Below are 20,794 nucleotides of genomic sequence, written 5' to 3'. Positions count from 1 at the left end.
GGCAAGGGAAGCTAATATCAACAAATCAAATCAGTCCGTTGCGAGGAATAGAGAGACACTTCCCACCATATGTGAATGCATTGTTAAACCTGACCTTGTCTCATTTCATTCTGCTCAAAGTTAGACAGCAAATTTTATCTTTCGTCCGGCGCAGGGATCTCGTGGACATGTTTCTTGTCCGTCTGTGATGGGGCTTTATTGGGAGATGAGAAACACTGTTAACAATGTCCAGTCACTGATTTACAGGTCGAGCGGACAAGAGACAGAGAATCTGATAGACAGTATGTTCGAGTTATCAGCGGTGTACAATGTAATTGGATCCTTTTACATCAAGTAAAAATAGCAATGGCAGTGTAAAAAGGAGTAACAACAAAACTTCAAATCGAACATTAGTATTCGCAGATGTAGTTTGTATGTTGTTTAATTGAATAAACTGGAGCCTTACAGGTACAGATGTTAAATCAATCTAAAACAGATTTCATTAGAGGGGCACTAAGGGAGCGCAGACTTCCACCAAGGTCAATAAGCCACTCTTCTATGACGTGCAAATTTGCAACTTCAACCACTACATATGCCTGGATATATTAACAAAACTATGAGAGTGATGTCAAAAAACGCTTGTGCCAAACTGAAGCTTCACATCTCAGCTGTACCGGTTCTGGTTCTCCTCTATGAAACCACTGTCCTCGAGTGCTCCATAGCGACTACTGGTTGTATGAAGTTTGAGCGGGTGTATCCTGAAAGTGGAGTGTTATATGGAGTCATTGTATTTCTAGGTTGGCCTATGTTTTGTCACTATTGAATTTTACTACCATCTACTGGATTTTAAGATGGATCGCATCTAGTAGGCCAAAAGCCGTACAGCACAATTTTAGTGAAAGTGAAAAATTATTTATGAAATGGCCCTGTGATTAAAATCCCCGCCAAAATTTACTGGGTTCTTCCTTGGTCCATGTTAAACCCTTCCACCAAGTTTCATGAAAATGGGGTTGGTAGTTTTTCCATAACCTGTAATACAGTAAATATACAGTAAAGGCCATTAATGTTGTAGCTAGCCTATAGATAGTCACTTGTTAACTGTAACTACTTTGGCAGCTGTTGCTTAATTTGAAACTGCACAACTGTATAACTGCATGAATTTGATTACAGATTTTATATCTAAAATCTGAATCTTGTATTATAGCTGTCGATGAAATGTAGAGGAGTGCAGTTTAAATATTTCTGGCAGACATTTAGCAGCATTATAATTTCAAGCAGCACATAATGAAAGTACCCCAATGAGGTATAGGATAGAGAAGGCTACATTAGTAAAAGTACTTGAGTTACTATAGTGATAGCTTTTCACCCTGTTATTCGTGTAATCGTAAGTGAAAGAAACAGAAGCAAGCATAAATAGACATAAACACTCATATTCTGTCACTTTGCTAGGCAAGAGTGTGCTGAACACTGTCGAAGTGTTCGAGATAATGGCATTTAACGAACTGCTGGTGTGGTTGTCATGGGGATCCAATCAGAAGAGCCACCAGCTACTACAGTAGAAACCAAAACAGAGGGCAGGAGAAAGCATAACCATTACACAGTACTGTCCACAGGAAGGTCATCTTAATAAGCAATGAGACATTGTAAGAAGTCATTGCGATATAAAAAAAAACAACAACATGAATAAAATAATAGTTAGATAAGGATTCCTGATGAAAGTAGTGGGAGAGTGAACCCTCCAGCAGCTGCTACACATAACGATGCTTTGAGCTAAAAGCTACCACAAGCATGCTGGCGGATGTGTTTATTATCTTAATTTGGTGAGTTAGCGTCTTATTGTTTAATCATTAGCATTAAACCATTTACTTATAGCTGGGGCTTTTTTTTTTCAGGTATTTGGTCACAAACCAAAGTACAAGAGGAAATAAATTCATTCTGACCTGATGATGACACAAGAAGAAAAGTAAAGATAAACTAAAGATATTATAATTTATCCTTCAGGGAATCTGAAGTTCTCCACAAACTATCATGCCAATCCATCCAACAGTTTTTGAGATCTTTCAGTGTAGATTAACGTGGTAGACCTACAGAGTGGCATTCATTGAGCCATACTGCCATCATGGCTAAAACAGCTCCTGTCACGGTATTTTGAAATGTGTATATTAATATGCAGTGTCATTGCCAGCTATATAAGAATAGCTGTGATTAATCATCTTGTTTACATAGCTGTCTGGACAAGAAATACATACTTTGAATTCATTTAATGAGGACACTTTCCTTCCACCAAGTGCTTAATTTATTTCCTGATATTTTAAGCTGACATAATTATTTGAAGTGCACCTCTAGGAATTGAAATATATGTCAATAATATAGGCAAGCTGAATTAATTAAATCTCACATTTGAAATCAAACATTATTCTTTATCTACCTGTATATAGATCTAACATAAAATTCACACCATAAGAATTTAATACTGGAATTTATTGTTATAATGTAAAGTTTGCTGCATTATTTGGTTAGGTTGATAAAGCATCAGGGTTTGACATAAGGATAGTTGTGTGTACAGCCAAAGTATTTCAAAAACCGACAAACATTTTGTTTGTAACTGGAAATAATTATTTCATAACATTTTAGCAGTGAAAGGCACAGGAACAGAAAAAGCAGCAGCAGGTTGAGTCAAGATGGCGCCTGAGGTTTATAGACTACACTGTGCTGTGGATGGCTGTGCTTGCTAAGCTGAACTAATGGTGTGAAGCTGTGAGCCTCAGTAGGTTGCAGGTGGAAGCTGCTAAGTACACAACCTGCGAGCTGAGAGAGAGAGTTTGTGTCTGATGAGCTCAGATGTGCACAGATTTAGACAAAAGTGTGTCTCTCTATCTGTTTTGGCAAATGAAAATGTATGTCTCAAACATGTGAAAATGTACCCTCTGGAACAATTTTTGGTGGACTTTTATTATTTTGCTCGTATTGGATTTACGCATTGGCACTCGGTCATGGCAGGCTAATCACTGGGACATGATTGCTTCTGGGAGAACGACTCCTCATTGTTGAGAGGGGCACCGAGCTGCGAGGGGACAATCAAGCCGGCACTCTCAGTTACAGTTACAGTCAATTTGTATGGAAAATGCCACATCCAATGGTTGTTTGTTTAGAGAGAGTTCCCAATAAAGCTATGAGTCACGAGTGAATCATTTCACACAGGAGGAGAGATGACTGTGCTCCAGCAGGGTTTAAATACATTCCTCTCTTTTTCTCTGTGTGAGGATAAAAGCTGACTGGAGTGGCATGGGCTCTGACTAGAGCTCTGATGACTTCAAAGAGAGGCGAGGGATGTGAGAGGAGGGGACAGGGAGACAGCGGCGGGTGGGTCTTTTACTGGTGGTGGTGGTGGTGGTGGTGGTGGTGGAGAGAAGGGGTGAGGGGCTAGAGGGGGGAGGGGGGTGAGAGTGCACATGTGTCCGGTACAGCGCCAGAGAGACAAAGAGAGAAAGTTAGTGTGATATGGTGGATGTATGAGAAACATCAAAGACCTGAAAGTGAACAAAAGAGGGCATGAGAGTGGGAGGGGAGAGTGGGGGTGGGGGGGGGCATGAAAGAGACAGAAATGAGAGGGCAAATGTGAACACCACAGCGAGAGACAGACAGTGATGGAAACTGGGATGAAAAAGTTTGGACTGAGAGAAATGTTTTCACAAGTCTACACAGACAGACAGAGGCAGGGGGAGATGGAGGAAAGGGGAGGGATATCTTGCAAAAAGACTTTTTTTTTTTTTGCTTCGAGCTGCCAAAATACACCAAAGAGAAGTGAGATAATGCATGAAACGCTCTGCGGAAAAGATAAGAAGATTTCTTATTTCTGTTTACTTTTGAAGGCTCTTGACGTGCAAATATGATTTTAGCTTTGGCAATGATTTGAGGCAGCGATAAAATATACAGTGGTTGCTTTGGAGAACGGCATTCTTCCAATTATTTTTCTTCTCCTTGTGCAGAATTCTTTAGTGAATGTAATCATACTGTATAATGGAAAAACACTGACATTTACGAAAAAAAACAGTTAAAAGAAATTAGTTAGCTGTGTCGTAGTTCACGAGTCGCACAATGAATTGGTCTATTTATTGGAAATACATTTTCACATCCAAAATTCTATCTAGATTGCAAAAAGTGTGCTAGTACATGTCAAGGTAACCCTTCTGACTTACCTGACGCATGCCGCTGCAGGCAAGAAAGAAAATGCTGTCGTCCTGTCCTTCATTATATAACCAGGAATCACTTACTTTATGCCCAATGTAACTTGAAGTTGAATTATTTTAAAAGTGCAAATTGAGAAGCAGACAGGATACCAACTTTCTATAATAAACAGCCACAAATCTGACACATGAAGACAAGAAGGCGAGTGGGAATTTAAACATTGTAGACAGAGAGTGCATTAGAAGTGGAGACTGCATGGACACCGTTTAGATTCAGATGGCGTTTGTAGCGAGGGAGGGTCGGGTGAGGAGGGACGGGGATATAAACAAGGAGAGAACAAGGGCGCATAGATGTTTCGGACGAATGCGCAGACACATAGCAAGTGTGTGGTGAATGGAGAGAAATAGAGCAAAGAATTCGGATAAAACTGTCACCCTGTCTGCTTCGCTCTACGTGTTCCTCCCCTCGTTTTCACTTTGGTCCAAAACTTTGCCTCTCTGACCTCATTAGGACCATCACTCGAGAGATGGTGGAGGATGCATTCGCAGCTGTGGCCAGGGCACTCCTGTAATCTTTTGTTAAATGTTGAGCTGGAATTAAATGGCCAGACAGAAGCGATGCCTGAGTCAGCCTCAAGCTCAATGCCCAAGCTTCCTCAGACTGTTATATAACCCCAAGAGACAGGACTGAAGACTCCAGCTGTGGCAGACATGTACAGAGGGGAGAGCTTAGAGCAGGACAGGCCTAAGTATCTGTCCACTGTCTTCACAGAGCTGCTGAAACCATAACTCTACATCAAGCTGCATGGTTTTGGATTTGATGTCCCAAATTAATTTTTGCTAAGAACACAGTTTTGTCTTCTGTGATTCTGATCATATTTATATGCAATAACACTTCATGTTCACCTCAACATGTAGTGTTGATGCAGAAAATCATCTGATTTGGATGGACACGCAAGATGCCTTTAATACTGGACACCCAGGATCATTCAGTGCTCCTCGTCAGGTTGACTTCAAAGAATGTTTCTTTCTTGCCAACATTCAGATAAGAAAACACTCTCATATCTGTCTTTTCCATATAGAGCCGGAGGTGATAGACTTAGTTTACCATAAACACTGTGTAGACTGTAAAATTCCCTCTAACTTCATACTGAACAGACAGATATTTGATATCTAACTCCGAGCAAAACATATGTGTGTTTCCAAAAAATTAAAACTCTCACAGGAATAACAAAAAGAAGCTCAATTCTGTAAATATTCTGCAGATATTTTCAATAAGCTTGTTTTGTAATTAGCATTGTGGCACCTGTGTGCCACCATGTCATTTTTATTACTACCACAAATGGGCACTAAAGTTGGATTTTGTTTTTTTTTTTTTTTTTGTGGCTTCTGTGTTTCCTCTGATAGAACATAGGCTAATACAGGCAGCATTACATCCCCCCCTCCACCCCAAAAAAAGTATTTTGCTATTGCAAAACATTTGCATACTACAAGATACAGATTGTCACTTTAATGGCTCTGGCTCTCAGCCCAAGATATAACTTCAACCAAAACAAGCCACAAGGTTTAAATGCTTTTTGTGGGGACAAGTTCAATAACCACAAGCTAGCAAAGAAAGAGTAATTATGAGTATTCAGATGTGGTAAGAGATAAAAAAAACAACACAAAAACAACACAAAAAAAACCAGCAGTTAATAACTTGCCTCTGATAGTGCCACCTACTGTGCATGTCCCCTTTGTGAGCCTTTGTGTTTATTTGTGGCATTTCATGTGGCCTCCGTATAGACCAAAATTAGAACTGGGGAGAACGAACTCCCAACACAAACTGTGCTATCCTCCTCATATTGGTTTTTATCAAGAAAACCTCCAGTCACACATGGTATTTGTGGAATGTATTAATTATAAATGGCGCCGTGACAAGATACATCAGTTTGGATGGTTTGTGTTTTATATGCTGCTCTCATAGCCAAGTAAGATTTTCTCTCATTGACACTTTTACCTGGTTTAATAGTGGATATAATCTTTATAAAAAAAATGGCCGGGTGGTTTTCTGAGGCTCCAGTAGCATGATGAGATACCAGAACTACACTACGATCAGGTGTAACATGTGTCTATAATGCCAGCCCCTCTAATTGCCGTTTAGGTATTAATGGCAGCAAATACAGGAAAAATGGATTAGTTTGAAACGCACAATGCCATAAATGCCAATTTTCCATCCAACAGCGTCTGCCAAACACCCACACTTCCCCTCAACAGTGTAAGCAAGAAGAACATGCATGTTTTCATACACAGGAAGAGAAATCGCCTGGCTGGCAAGCTTGACATACAAAGAGCCCCACTTCACACACAAAGATTTCTCTCTGATCTGGCAATTATAGATCATCCCCCTCTTTCCCCCCCCCCCCATCCTCCCCCTCAACCCCCTCTTTTTCTCTCGCTCTCCCCCGGTCTTAGTGATCTTCTGATTGCAGACTGAGGGAGACAGGCAGTACAAGAACCCTTCAATCTGGCTCTTAACTGAGGAAAAGCTGAAAATGGATTCCGTTCCCTCTGCTTTATGACTCATGAACAATGTAGGATGGTTGGGAAATTGTATTGATAACAAGGCAGTCTGATATAGGGCAGGTTTAACAGATGCAGATTAGGCCTAAATTGAAAAATGCTCCCCAATGACACGATCACTGTTGAATTTATAGCTGTCTAATCCGGGAATCCGAGTGTTAACCCTCTGGTGTTTCTAAATTAATGCTTTTGTCTGCTACCTGAGAACAGAATTTACATTTCGCTTTTTGACGATCTATAATATCACATGACAATACAGCATCACACATTCATATCAGTTACTTGCTTGCATTTTAAAGTGGCCGAGATTCCAGAGGATTAATAGTGGCTACAGTTCTGCATCATCTCACAATACTATATTAGTGCTGTGTTGCAGTGATGCAGAGGAGAGAGTATGTCTTGTTCTTGCAAAATGATCTCTTGTACACAACCACTAAATCAATTGACAAATCAATAGCATACACCAATACCTTTGCCCTATTTGTTATTTCTGTTTGTTCATTACTTCATTGCTGAGTCTCACAAAGGGGAAATGGTTCAAGTCTCAGTGCAGCATCAACACCCTTTTCAAAAGTGTGAAGAACAGAAACCCCTGAAGCTGGAAACACAACAATATCAGAAGGAAAATTTGTAAAGAAATGTAAATCACAAGTTTGACTTCACCAATATCATTAATAAATGCAATTCTTATTATATATTATATGCAAAAGCTATTTGGGCCCGAGGGCTTTCTAAAAACAGAAATGTGCTGCTTCTTGTTATTATTATTAGTTGGTAGTATAAACATTGGAAAGAACTAAATTGTATTAAAAAAATCATAATTACGTGTAGTACTTGGTCATGTGAAATGAAATCATGACTGCTGCTTGATGGTGATCTGAAGCATGTATTGATCAGGGACTAGCTAATTGCTACAAATGTTTGTAAAGGAATTAGATAGAAAACTCATTTTAATTATACTTTAAATTATACTTTATAGAAGATTGTATATTCTCGTATTGTTTGGCTGTAAATATCCAGTCTTATTGTGTATTTACTGTACTATAATGTGGGGAAATGTGCTGAACCAAGGAGATCTGCAGACTCGTACATTCTTTTGGTATCATTGTTATGTGGAGAAAAGACGACACCAAGGACCAATTACCTCAAAATGGACAGTATCAACATTTATATATGCAGCAAAATGTAAACAGTAGTCTCCTGTATTGACTGAACATAACTAATAGCAGCGTTCCCTGTGCTCAGTGGTGAAAAATAGAACTGAAAATAAAATAAATATACTGTATAGGATTAATGGCTCAACACAGAGATAAAAGCCAAACTGGCTGCTGGAAGAACAATTACTGGATACCCATCGGCAGCTCAGATGTAAATAAGAGTGGGCTGGTGCCTCAGCTGTCAGATACTACACCACAGAGAAAGATCAGACTCCAATTTACAGGAAGGAAAACAGTAATCTTAACAATTTATCTAATCGTGAATGGAATCCTCAAAAATATTGTTGTTAAGCAAGGCCACTTATTTGAGTTATTTTCAAGATTTGGGTGATATTAACTCTTCTTTTTGCAAAACTCCTCTGAGAAATACAGCTGCAAGTAAAAAAATTGTAACTTTAATTATCACATTTCTAGCCAAATAACTGGAAATGAACTCTTTTGTTGCACTGATTGAAACGCTCTGGTAATTCTATGTTGTGGGAGAAGCAATGGTAAATTTTCCCATTCTAAATATTTAGCATTTTCTCTCGTGAGACAGAAAACGTGCACCGTAGAGCAGCCAAATTGCTGCACCATACATACTGCACTTTAAATCTGACAATTTGAATATACAATATATCACTGCTTTTTTTTTCCTGCTTACCGCTCACTTAATGAAATAACACACACATGCTCACGCAGACGCATCAATACAAAGACACACACACACACAAAGCGCCGGCTGATGAGAGAAGATGTTCCCTCCTCATGCTGAGTGGCGATGAACCAGAGCTGTTTTAGGCTTGCATAAAAAATTCAGGACTCTCTCTTAGCAACATTTGCCCTACATACAAGCACACACAGATGCTCTCGCATGTATCACAGCATTATTGATGGTGCACACATGTGAGGAGGCATGAAAAAACACACATATAGCGTCCACTCAGGTACATTTAGCGGTATAGGCCCTATGGTTCATGTGTGAGGGTTTTACATTGCAAGTAATGATCTATACCTTCAGACACGCAGTGCTTATCACTCGAAACCCACTATTGAGCACTCTATTGGCATTTCATGACGTACTGGAGGGGTTCTGACATAGTACTTGTTAATGCCTTCCTTCAATTCATATAGTGGAAGATGACATTTTCAGGGTCACCAGCGACTGTTGCCGATTAATCAGTTCATCACAAAGCGTTGCTGTGTGTGTTTGCACGTCTTTCTTCACGTGTACCTGTTTAAATGCTGTGTCTGTGCATTTACATTTTCAGTACATCTGTACATGCAATTAAGTACGGTGCCTGCGTGCATGCGTCCTTGAAGGAAACGCACACGTCTCCACAACAAGCAGGTCAACACCTCAGCTCAGCCATCCATTTTCATTAGACGTTAATGACAGGAGTGGAGGAGTGGATGAGTGGAGGAGTGGACGAGCCAGCGAGAAAGAAAGATTGAGAGAGTGAAAGGATAACATTGAGAGAGTGATAGGATATAGCTATGCTCCCTGTGGAAGGACTATCAAACCACTATCTGCTGTCCTCAATCATAAAACTCCCTCTGCTCCTATTACATAATCCTTCCACTACTATATACTACAAGCACATTGTCAACTTGTAGATGGGGCCAGTTGCTCTCTATCAAAATTGTATACAGCATTTCCACTATGTATTTAATATATTGACGTACAAGAGGTCTGAACAGCGGAACAGAACAACAACAAAAAAGCGTGTTTTCCACTTGAGAATTCAGCTCATCTTAGTGCGGTCCAGTCATTGTCACCTCTGCCGAACCACCTCCATCTGAAAGGCCTTTGGGACACCTGTACAGCCAGGCGGCATCTACACGTCTACAGACAGCACTCTCCCAGTAGCAGTTTGAGTTAAACCCATTCCAGAAACACGATTTCATCCTTGCTGCCTTCACCATGTTCTTTCAGTCTGCAGTGTATCTAGGTCAGGTCAGTGTACAGAGACAAGCTGTGGCCATGTGTGGTCAAGGAGTGAGAAGGGATGGCATTATGAGTAAGATCTTAATCTAACCAAATGTTTCCGAACAAACTAGTCTAAAAGTCATTATTGTGTAAAAAAAAAGAAAAGAAGAAGAAAAGAAGTAAGTTTAGTTGCTGAATATAAAAGCTGCAGAGTAAACCCACAGGCTGAAGGTATTCTGCTCATTTGCATACTTGGTTCAACAGATCCTTCATAGAATAATTGAAAAAGTAGGGCTTCCAGATCAATAGCGGAAGAATGGAGGAGACATCACACTGGGCTGCACTGCAAATTAGCTCGGGCTATAAACACTGTGGTGTGTAGCATCTGTTCATACTTCATACTCGTTCCAATACATGTACACGTTAAATAAACTGTAACGGAATAAGATGGAATAACCTCAAGTCAATATTTGATGCACTTGTACAGAATGTAACCGGTTTTCCATGCTTTGGCATATTTTGATAGTGTGTCGTGTTAGAAAGAAATTTTAATAACAGACTTCCTCCACTGTCTCCACAAATAAAACTGACAAAACTCGTCGCATTCATCCATCTCCATTATCATCCATATTTGACCTACTTAACGAACAATCTAGATTCTGAGTCTGTCGTCTCACTTTGGGAAGATCCTGACAATTGTGACTTATGAAATAGCCAGCACTCCTTTCTGCTGCAAACATCACAACACTTCCAGCAACTCTCGTCCCACACTGCTAGTAATATTGCCTAACGTGCTGTGCTCGCTATAAAAGACCGTCAATCTATGATTTCATGCTAAGCGTATCCTATTCCTGGTGTGCAGAAGCTGTCGCAGATAGAAATGGAGAATTTGCTGATGGCTGGAGAGAATGAAATGAAGACATTCGCTCAATGTTTGAGAAAATGATCACTTCATTACATCTGAGAGCGAAGTAAAACAGGCATTGATATGTTAATGTGCATACAGGTGTTGTTGTAGATGCTTAATAAATTTTGAGGTCACTATAATTTGAAATGGAGTTGGATTTTGTTTACAAGAAATGTAACCTGCAGCAGCTAAAATAGATGTGAAAAAAACAGCAGTGCCACCGGGGAACAGAATCCTCTCCGCATGGTGGCAAAAGCAATTTTCTAAATGGCTTATTTGTAGGTTAATCTTAAATTTAGCGTCTCTGTTTTTGTCCAGAGCAAAGAAACGATCTCAGCTAAATAAAAGCACACAAGGAGCTGAACACATGTCCTTGTATATGTATATTTTACATCAAGAGTGTTAAAGTTTTAAAAAGGCACTATAACTGGACCTCAAGCGTTGAAATATACAAGTGTTATCTTCGCCGCGGATTATTATTTCATTAATCTCTTTAATGTTATAGCAGTAGTGGATTAAGGTGTCTCAGCATTGGTCCATTTCACTCCCTAGCCTTTCCATAATTCTCTAATGTACAAACAGATTTAACATTGAAGAACTATACCGGCAGTGTTATGAACAACGGTTAAAAATCCCTCTGCTTCGTTCTCGTTCCATTAATGTCAGTCAGTTAAAAAAAAAAAAAAACATCGTCCAACATGTTTAAAGCTGATGCTGTCTCTGGAAAATGTGTCCATGCATGCCAGGGTGTCGTGCCTTATGTGCAGGTTAGGTTAGGTAGTTACTTTATTAATCCCCAAGGGGAATTTTTTTTTTTTAAATCATTCTCACTGCATGTAATGTATGTTGTGAGAGAAAGATTGCATGTTCTATCCATGTGCTCATCAAGCATCATAACCCTAAATCAACCGTGGCACAAGAACACTGTCTTGCCATCAGTATTAGCAATTTCCATCGCACAGCTCATCGTCAAGTAAATTGATGCATGAGAGACACACACGTTTACGCTCTCTTTCACACACATACACACGCACACGCACGCACGCACACACACACACACACACACACACAGACTAAAAATAGCAGCTGCCTTACCTTTCTGTACACTATCATGTTGGGGGACTCATCCGCCACCCCATTGGTCCCCTGCCCACTGCTGTTGGTCTGTGCCATGATCCAGTGAGTGAATCTGTCACAGGAAATGTCAGGTGCTCCTGTTGCAGACAGAAAGGATATTTGGGTCCATGAGTAAAAAAAAAAAAAAAAAACCCCACTGGAGCCTAAATGTGACTCGTCCTTACCTTTTCTAAAAAATAAATCAATTTACGTGACATGTGGTTTAAATCATGTTTCAACATAGTTGACATTTCCACATGGAACAGATGTGCACAGCCCTGTTTCGGCTACACGTGTTCACATTTCACAAGGTCCTGACAAGGGCGTTGTTTTAAGAAAGGTGGCTGATTTTGCACAAGGTGCGGCACAATGCAAATTCCCAGTGAATGGGACAAAAGTTCAAATTGGAAAGCAATGAGGGGTACCATGCAGGACTAACCCACTCTCTTCTTATTTGGATTCAGTGTGCACCAGTGTCTGAAATAGCAATAACCCTTTATTGTTTGTTGACATCAGAGGAATCTTCACGCCCTCCTACCTACCTACCTATACATCCACTGTGGACGTATTCTAAGATTGCAAAAAAAAAATAAGGTGAGGTGAAACCCCGGACCGGCAGATGCAGTAAAACAACACACCGTCCCTGGAAGAGGTGGGCTACTCCACAATGCAGCTTAAGATACATTCAATCGGGCAGAGCAGCCATGGTCAAAAAAATGTGTAAGACTGTGCAAATGCAACGGCTATCGTGTGCGCGTTACAGCTTCATCCTTCTTTCGACACCTACACGACATCCTTGGGAGGTTTAGTCTGCAAAAAAAAAAAAAAAAAAAAAAAAATAGCCTATAGCATTCAAACAGCGAAGTCATGTAACCTGCTCTTAACGTGAGGCCGTTAGCTATACTACACTGTGCTTTTTTTCTTACCACAAAGCCACTGGCCGTTTCAGCACCTTGGACAGTTAACGCAGAACGCCCGCGTCCGTTATCGTCTCCTTCTTAAGTCACGAACGCCGCGTAAATACACAGAAAAGAACAGCCACATCGGTCACCGGAGGGGAAGCAGGAGAGGAGGAGTGGGCTGGGGGGTAAGGGGGGGGGTCTTACCTGGAAAAAACACGCAGACCGCTTTGGACTCCTGAATCCTCGCAGGGGTGGAAGCCTGGTCCTTCGCGTTCAGTATGTCAACTGGCAGACATAGGAATGCGAGGGGTATTCATTGGCGAGACGTTCGGTGGACACTCGGTGTGGTACAGCTCTCAATCTCTCCTCTCCTCTTCTCCAAACGTTGCTCTGAAGCGCGGGCGCGCTGCCTCGGAGCGCCGTGAACGCGCATCGATCTACGACCAATCGCGTGTGAGGAATAAATTACAACCCGTTTTGGAGACATACTGCTATTTTTTTTTTTTTTTTTTTTTTTTTTCCTGTTCAAATTGTACTGCTATGCACTGCAGTGATATGCTCGTTCTGAAAGCTGGGTCAAGAAAAAAAAAAAAATGGACCAGCAGCGTATTAATATTTTAACACTTGCAAGCTATATCGGAGGTCAGGAGGACACTATGTAGCACAGATTTCTTTGGCAATCTTTTTTTTTTTTTTTTTTTTTACTAAGAGAAGAAACTCTCCTTCAGTCTGAAGGACAATGCTGTTGTCCCTGTTGAACGTAATTATATTATATTTATATTGTTTGCCAGTGAAAAGTAACTTTACCCTGGTACTATAAAGTTATGATGTCCTCATGCTTAACTTTGAGCATTTCGATTTTATGCAACATTAGGCTATTTCCACTCTGCCAAGAAGTAGCCGACGATGCATTGTCGTGGAGTAAATCAAACCGTATGCTACACATGTTAATGCAACAGTAAAAATAACGCAATAATAGACATTTAGTATACATCATTCAAACTTTGAACGTGTGGCTTTCTTCCACTACTGTACTTCGTGACATTGTCATAGAGATTTTTTGTTTTTACCCAAGCAGCAGAGCTTAAGTTTTTAACTAGAATATGTCATGAATATAATTTACAATGAACTAACATGGGACAGTTAGGGTCAACTAATTCTTTATTATTATCACTATGTTCATTAAAACGTCCTAGAATGAAATACAATGCAGTTTCAAAAATAAAAGAGAAATTGTATGAATATTTATTAGAAAAAAATGATCTTTTCAAACTTTTTCCTTGTTTCTTTTTTGTTGTTGTTTTAGATTAGCGATAAACAAACATCAATGTCAGAGAGCTGCATTTTAAATGACCCTCCTTTTTTTTTTACAACACCTTAGCAGAACTTTAAACCCAAATAAACAGATAGGTATAATGCCACTAAAATTAATTGTTATGGATATGCAGAATAGCTCCAATTTTTTGTTGTTGTTGTTTTTTTGCCTGCAACAGATAGTAAAATAATGTATCTTACTTGAATTCAGCGTTTCTATTTTTGTAACACTTTCCATGAAGCTGCGTCAGACAATGACTGCCAATGTAATAAGCTGATATAAATCAACAACAAATTTCTGTGGCTCAATGTGTCCACTGCTACAGAGACAAATGACTGAATAAATTCCAAATCTCTTAATTTACTGCAGTCTGTTGCTTTGAGGTACAGTATGCAACAGTCCAGGCGTGAAAGATGACAGATGTGCCCCCTCTCCCGATGTCCTGTGTGCCTGTATGCTTATATGTCTAATGTCCTCCCTTGCCCTTTTCTCTCTCAGGACTCAGGCTTTCGACAAGGTTGACCAAACATGCTGTCCACTCTCTGTTTCCCCACAGAATTACAATAATGTGTGGCCATCATGGACGTGCTGCCATAAATGGAAAGATAATAGCTACAAAGCCAAAACAGCAATAGATGGTCCACCTTGGGGGACACAAGTTCAACTGATGCCCATATATCATCTTGTCTTTTCTATTACTTTCTTTGTTTGCCCCGATAACCATCTGTTTGTGGGGCAATAGATTTTTTTCTTTTTTAAATTGATGTGCTGCAATTGGGTCACACATGTCAGGCAGTTTCTCTGAAACGGACACCCTCGTTGCTTCTATACCAAATAAACACTTTGGAAGATTATTGAGAAAGTTCAGTCTATTCAGCTCAAGACTGAACCATCTTGAAAAAGGGACTAAATGACTTGTGTTTGATCAGTGATTCAGTAATACAGCCTTTGATACCACTGACCATGAAATAGATAAACTAGAAAAAGATGTATAGCTGTCTGCTGTAGTCTTCAGTTGGTGTGGGCTACAGAGGGCAGGGCTATGGCATTTTCAATCATGAAACTGAGCAAATGCACTGTGACTTCCAGATTCACTCAGGGTTCACTTCTTGGGCATCTATTTTTAAACTCCTTATTTGCTACCTTCAGGCAGTATCCTGTAATCCTGCAAATTACTCTTAAAACAGTTCATGAGTGCAACTCCAGTATAGAGGACTAAAGAGAGAGTTAGAAATGTTGGGGATTTAAGATAAGGCAATACTTACATCAGCCTTTTCTCATCTACCAAGAGCAAAAATGAGAGCTTTCATGTCCACAGAAGAAACCACACACCATGTTGGATTTATATGGTATGCTGAACACAGTTTGAACTATAGGTTACTGATGATGTTAAATGCACCCCAACCTTCGCTGCTTTCATGTCTAAATTAGAAACGTAATTCTCCTGGGTCTTCGGTTGATTGTACTCTCTGTTTATACAGTTCATTGCCCTAATACAACTTTACCATACACTTTCGATATCTATTCATTTCAATCCATTCTTTATTATATTGTTTATGTTATTTTAGCCTTTGTGAAAAGGTATAGAACTTTGTCCTGCTCTGTTTTTATACACTAGTTCTTGTTTTTAATGGTAGTGATTTTGTCATCCAGCCATCTTCTCTCACTCTAATCCTAGTTTTACTGTATGATTATAATCAGATTATAACCAGAGTGCCAGGATATTAGCATGTCATTAGTGAAGCTTACATTTGAGTTAAATCTGTCCAATTAATACCATGTTCCTCAAAGGTCAGATATTGGTCATAACAGAGATATTATGGCTATACACTATCAACTTGCAGTGAACGATGCATCTTTGTGGCTTTATTTTGAAGGAATCCTGTAGCAGCAAATTTACAAGTTATTTAGTTAGATGTTATACTGAAAACATGTTCAGCTATCAGATAAATATCAGAATTCACTTTTACACAGAACTGTAACGTGTTACTGAAGGGTGAGTGAATTAAAAACAGTTTACTTTCACTACCACATGTGAAAAAAAATAGACTAGGATACACGCCATAGCCATTTGAAGTCGCTTACGTCTTGAGTCAGAGTAAAATGTTTGGATGTAATGGTCCACAATATTTTTTTTTCCATTTGCTCCAGTTTTCTTTTTGTGGTCTGATCTTTTTTGTACTCAAAAGTACTTACATCCCAGGATGTAAAACTCTGCCTTGATATTTCGGTGAACGGTCCCTTTAAGAGGGGAAGGGGGCGGGGATTAAAAAAACAAACTCCATCTCCCATAATGCACCGGGCCACTCCTCGTCAACGAACAAAAACGCGGAAACAAAAGAAGTAATCAGTTTGTCAAAAAAAAAAAATATAACACCGAGTCGGCATTAAAGTGAGCGTAGTTTTAGCTGTCAGCTGTCAAGACTTAACACCGTAGCTTCTCTTTACTTCCCTGAAAAAGACGTACCATGGCTTTGAAAAGAATACAGAAGGTAAAAATAAATAAAATAAATAATCGTCATTTCTTAAATTCGTTCAATGTACAGAACAGGTCGGAGCGATGCGGAAACGTTAGCGAGGCTTGTCATCAAATAGCATGGCTGCTAACGTCGGTAACGGTTGTTTGGTGTGTTTTTACGACCTTTTCTAAACGATTTAAACGCCCGGTGATTCATCCACGACGCGGTTTTAACTGACATCCGCGTATTTACGGCGATGGCGATGTCTTTATTTCAGAAGACCGTCGGCTAAGGACCTTAAACTTTTTTTTTATTAGCCTTTTTCTCTTAGCTTTAATTTTCTGGGATCGAAACGCCTCGTTTTTTTTGTTTGTTTGTTTGTTTTTTAAGAGGTTGGTAAACGGTGTGATTTTCAGGGGTAACTACGGGAATAAATCCCGTGTTTTTTTTTAATCGTTTTTTTTTTTTTTTTTTTTATCTCTGCACGAGTTTACTATTTTTTTTTTTGCTAAAGTACTGCAGTGGTAAAAAAAAAAAAAAAAAAACCTTGAGCCCAATGCTAGCTTTGCTAACAGCTAAACAGCCCAGAAAACTAGCAGTGACAAAGCACTTTAAGTTTTAAGTGCTTTTCAATATATTTGATCTTCCCTAAAGTTTTATCTGGTTCCTCCTAGCGTTAGTTTGTATTTTTTTTTTAACAAAATCTAAATGTATATTTTGATTTGTGTAATGCACTGCAGTGCCCCATCCCCCCCCCCCCCCTAAAAAAAACAAAAACACAAAAAAAACAACAACAAGCCTTTAATTGTCGTGTGTTTTGTTTGCTTGTACAGGAATTAAATGACCTACAGAGGGATCCTCCAGCTTCATGTTCAGCTGGACCTGTAGGGGAAGACCGTAAGTGTGAGAGTTTAATATCCGAGGACATAAACCTGTCCTTTTTCCCCCTCACCGTTAAGTCTTGTAATCTACCATTCTCAAAATCAATATTATTGTGTCCACAATGCCGCGTAAACATTTAAAGCCTTATACTTAATAATATTGTCACATATTGTTTATTTATCCTGTTTCTTTATCCTGTTTCCTTCAGTGTTCCACTGGCAAGCTACCATCACTGGACCGGTGAGCTTTTTCTGGATGAGTTTCCTGGATTTTTTTTTTTGTGTGAAACTAAGCTGCTTCTGGATCTCTAGACAATAGTGTTTTATGTCGACTTTACAGCCCTTTCTGTTCTGTGTAGAGAGCACAGACTGGCACACTCTATCCCAATGTTATGCACTAAAGCCTGCGGCATTATTGAGACGCAAGTATTAGGCGTTCTCTAACAATACTTTTCTCCTGTGTTTCAGAATGACAGCCCATATCATGGAGGAGTTTTCTTCCTTTCTGTCCATTTCCCAACTGACTACCCATTTAAGCCACCAAAGGTAAGATCTTTTGAGATTGTTTAACTCAGAAGAACATCATCTTGATATAATAAGCATTTTTCTGAAATGATTCATCGATAAATAGTTGTTAGATGCAGACCTACTCAGAAAATATTTGTTTTTTGACCCAACCACCCTCAAATTCCACAGGTAATTTTACATATTTGTGCTTTGTTTGTTTTTTCCATAGGTTGCCTTTACCACGAAAATCTATCACCCAAACATAAACAGCAATGGTAGCATTTGCCTTGACATCTTGAGGTCACAGTGGTCACCTGCACTTACAGTATCAAAAGGTAACTAACGTGTACATTTCCAGCTACTCCTAACGCAGGTAGCAGGAATTTTTTTTCTAAAATAACCTATAAAAAAAATTAACCTGTGCACCTTGTCTACTTTTGTCTCCAAGTCGTAAAATTGCATGTTATACCGTATAACTGGAGTCGCAAACACGGGTGGGAGGGAGTGAGGAGCTGTTTAAATATTTCCTAATGAAAGTAATGGCTCCAAATACACTTTTTAAGGACCTAAACCAGGAGGATTTTGAGATAAAGTGGCATGAAATCAAAGCTTGTTCCATTGTATTCAATTGGTTTGAATACAAATCATAATCATATCTAGAGTTAAGAAGCTGAAAACGTTATTTTAATTTAAACCTGCTTGAATTATGATTTTTGCTCTTTTCTTCTAGTTTTATTATCCATTTGCTCCTTGCTATGTGACCCAAATCCAGATGATCCGCTAGTCCCCGACATTGCTCACATCTACAAGTCAGACAGACAAAAGTGAGTATGAAAGCCAAAGAATTAAGCATATGGAAAACCTGAAATGAGTCCACTGTTCTTTAATCCGATTTTCCTTTTCCTTTTAGGTACAACAAAGTAGCCAGAGAATGGACCCAGAGGTATGCAATGTGAAGGACTGACGTATCAGCAACAATGACGCATCCCTGAACACCTCAAAATATGACAGTACTGTTCAACTGCTTTATTCACACTGGTTGTAGTCGAGGTGTTTGATACGCTTGAAGCACTTTCTCCACTCAGACTTTACTTGACTTACCTGTTTTTACTGTTTATTTTATTTTTTCCCTTAAATTGGCATTATTATTTTATTATTATTATTATTAGATGTGGTGAGATGAAAGGATTGTATTTTTCTTTTAATAGATTTCTATTGTACAAGACTATACTGAATTTATTTTTCATTTTTTTGCATTAAAAACATTAAGCAAAAAGTGAATTCCAACTTGTTTCCTGGCAATACCCATGAGTAAACTGAAATTATGAACTCTGCTACAAAACGTTTGGTTCAGTGTACTCTATTCCTACAACCCACTAATTAGTCATATGCAGTCATTGTTATGACCACTAGGTGGCATCCTTTACTTTTTACTGGCTCAGCCTTTTTCACAGGTAGTATATCTCGTGGACAACTTAATATTCATTGTTCGTGTTAGATTAAATTCAAGCCCATTTGCTAAATGGTTATTAATGTGAATAGTGGTTATTGTCTTGCATTAGCAATGAAATAAAAATGAGAAGCTATGTTCTGTAAATTGAAATTAGATCACCCATTATTATCACCTCTGCTGGTTGCAGCAAGGTAACTACATGTTGGTGAAGTGAGACGCATACACATTCATGGAGAAGCTCTTTGTCTGCTTTGGAGAGGTTTATAATAAAATGCAAGCTTGTTGAACGGACAGAGTGTTACTGGATGTTACAGGTGCTGTTTTCCCCGACACTTTCGGTCTCCAAAACACTCGACACAAAATTGTATACTTGTAGTTTTTGCCTCAAAATTTAACATTACACAGAATAAAAGCATCTCAGTCAAATTATATTTTAATCACTAGTATTTTAAAAAATAAAGCCATCTATCAGTTAATGTAATGTAATCAGGTAACTAATTCTTTTATAACAATCATTCTACTTATCAAGATAAAAAAATAAAAAACATGCAATGTATGTAGACATCAGTGTTTGACATTGTATATTAAGAGAATGGCTTTTTGCAATGTGTTTTTGATTTATTGAATATACTGTTGTATTGTTCATATAGATGATGCAGTCTGACTATAGGTTGCTGGAAATCCTACATTCATACAAGGTAAAATGATTGTGACTATATATTTTACTCTTATCTGTCCTGTTAGGGACCACAAAGTTTGTTTTGAAACTCAAAACCTGTCTTTGATAAGTTGTACAGTCAGCTGATATGCTGGACGGCAGCAGTGCTATTTGGTGCGACTTGATCAGACTACTGCGTTTAGTGAGTACTAGTGAGTCTGTGTTGATGTTTAATTTTTTTTTTTAAACTGCCAAATAGAAAAGCATATGATTCCTGATGATTAAAATTTTAGACATTCATCTGACTGCTTTACCTTTGACAGATTTACTTGTAAATTTAGGTGAAGAGCTCAATTCTCAAAGCTCGACTCAGTTTTTTAGAAATGCAGGTAATGTTATTCTCTTAAGATTAAAATGAAGTTGTTGTTAATTTCCTTTTTCTTTTTTTTTTTATCTCGGATGTCAGGATGAAAATTTACTTTCTAAATGAACAAAAAAATGCACTGAGAAAATTGTGGTACTGCAACAATACGGTTATTTTTGTTTTATGATGAAAGCTCCAGATATCAGATTAAGGTCGTCAGCGTGGGATTATCTGAAGTCTGACATGACTGCTAAGTGAGACTTGGACCTCACATTTATTCAAATGTGAAGAATAACAATGCTGCTGAAAATATCAGCAGCGGCTGGCCCGGCAGGTCCATGTTGTGGAGGAAATATCACTGTACAAAATGTATGAAAC

General features: G+C 38.9%; 2 protein-coding genes across 3 annotated transcripts in view; one reads left to right on the top strand and one right to left on the bottom strand.

Annotated features, from left to right (window-relative positions):
* rgs7a (regulator of G protein signaling 7a) overlaps window positions 1–13,165 on the bottom strand; it is a 47,930-nt gene extending 34,765 nt beyond the window's left edge. For both annotated transcript variants that reach the window (XM_069692889.1, XM_069692890.1), the window contains exons 1-2: window positions 12,984–13,165; window positions 11,857–11,975 (exon numbers count right to left, since the gene is read on the bottom strand). In XM_069692889.1, the coding sequence (XP_069548990.1) occupies window positions 11,857–11,934 (78 nt within the window). In that variant the 5' untranslated portion in view covers window positions 11,935–11,975; window positions 12,984–13,165. The remainder of the gene's footprint in view (window positions 1–11,856; window positions 11,976–12,983) is intronic.
* A 3,256-nt stretch (window positions 13,166–16,421) lies between these two features.
* LOC138617690 (ubiquitin-conjugating enzyme E2 D4-like) lies at window positions 16,422–20,289 on the top strand. Its single transcript, XM_069692891.1, has 7 exons — window positions 16,422–16,586; window positions 17,387–17,450; window positions 17,644–17,675; window positions 17,903–17,980; window positions 18,171–18,276; window positions 18,672–18,765; window positions 18,852–20,289. The coding sequence occupies exons 1-7, from the start codon at window positions 16,563–16,565 to the stop codon at window positions 18,895–18,897; spliced, it is 444 nt and encodes a 147-aa protein (XP_069548992.1). The 5' UTR covers window positions 16,422–16,562; the 3' UTR covers window positions 18,898–20,289.
* The last annotated feature ends 505 nt before the right edge of the window (window positions 20,290–20,794 follow it).

Source organism: Brachyistius frenatus, unplaced genomic scaffold (genome assembly GCF_029030835.1).
Source record: "Brachyistius frenatus isolate BFR_SWC_R1_liver_20210118 unplaced genomic scaffold, ASM2903083v1 Contig_13, whole genome shotgun sequence".
NCBI lineage: Eukaryota > Metazoa > Chordata > Actinopteri > Embiotocidae > Brachyistius > Brachyistius frenatus.
This window is presented reverse-complemented; position numbering and strand designations above follow the sequence as displayed.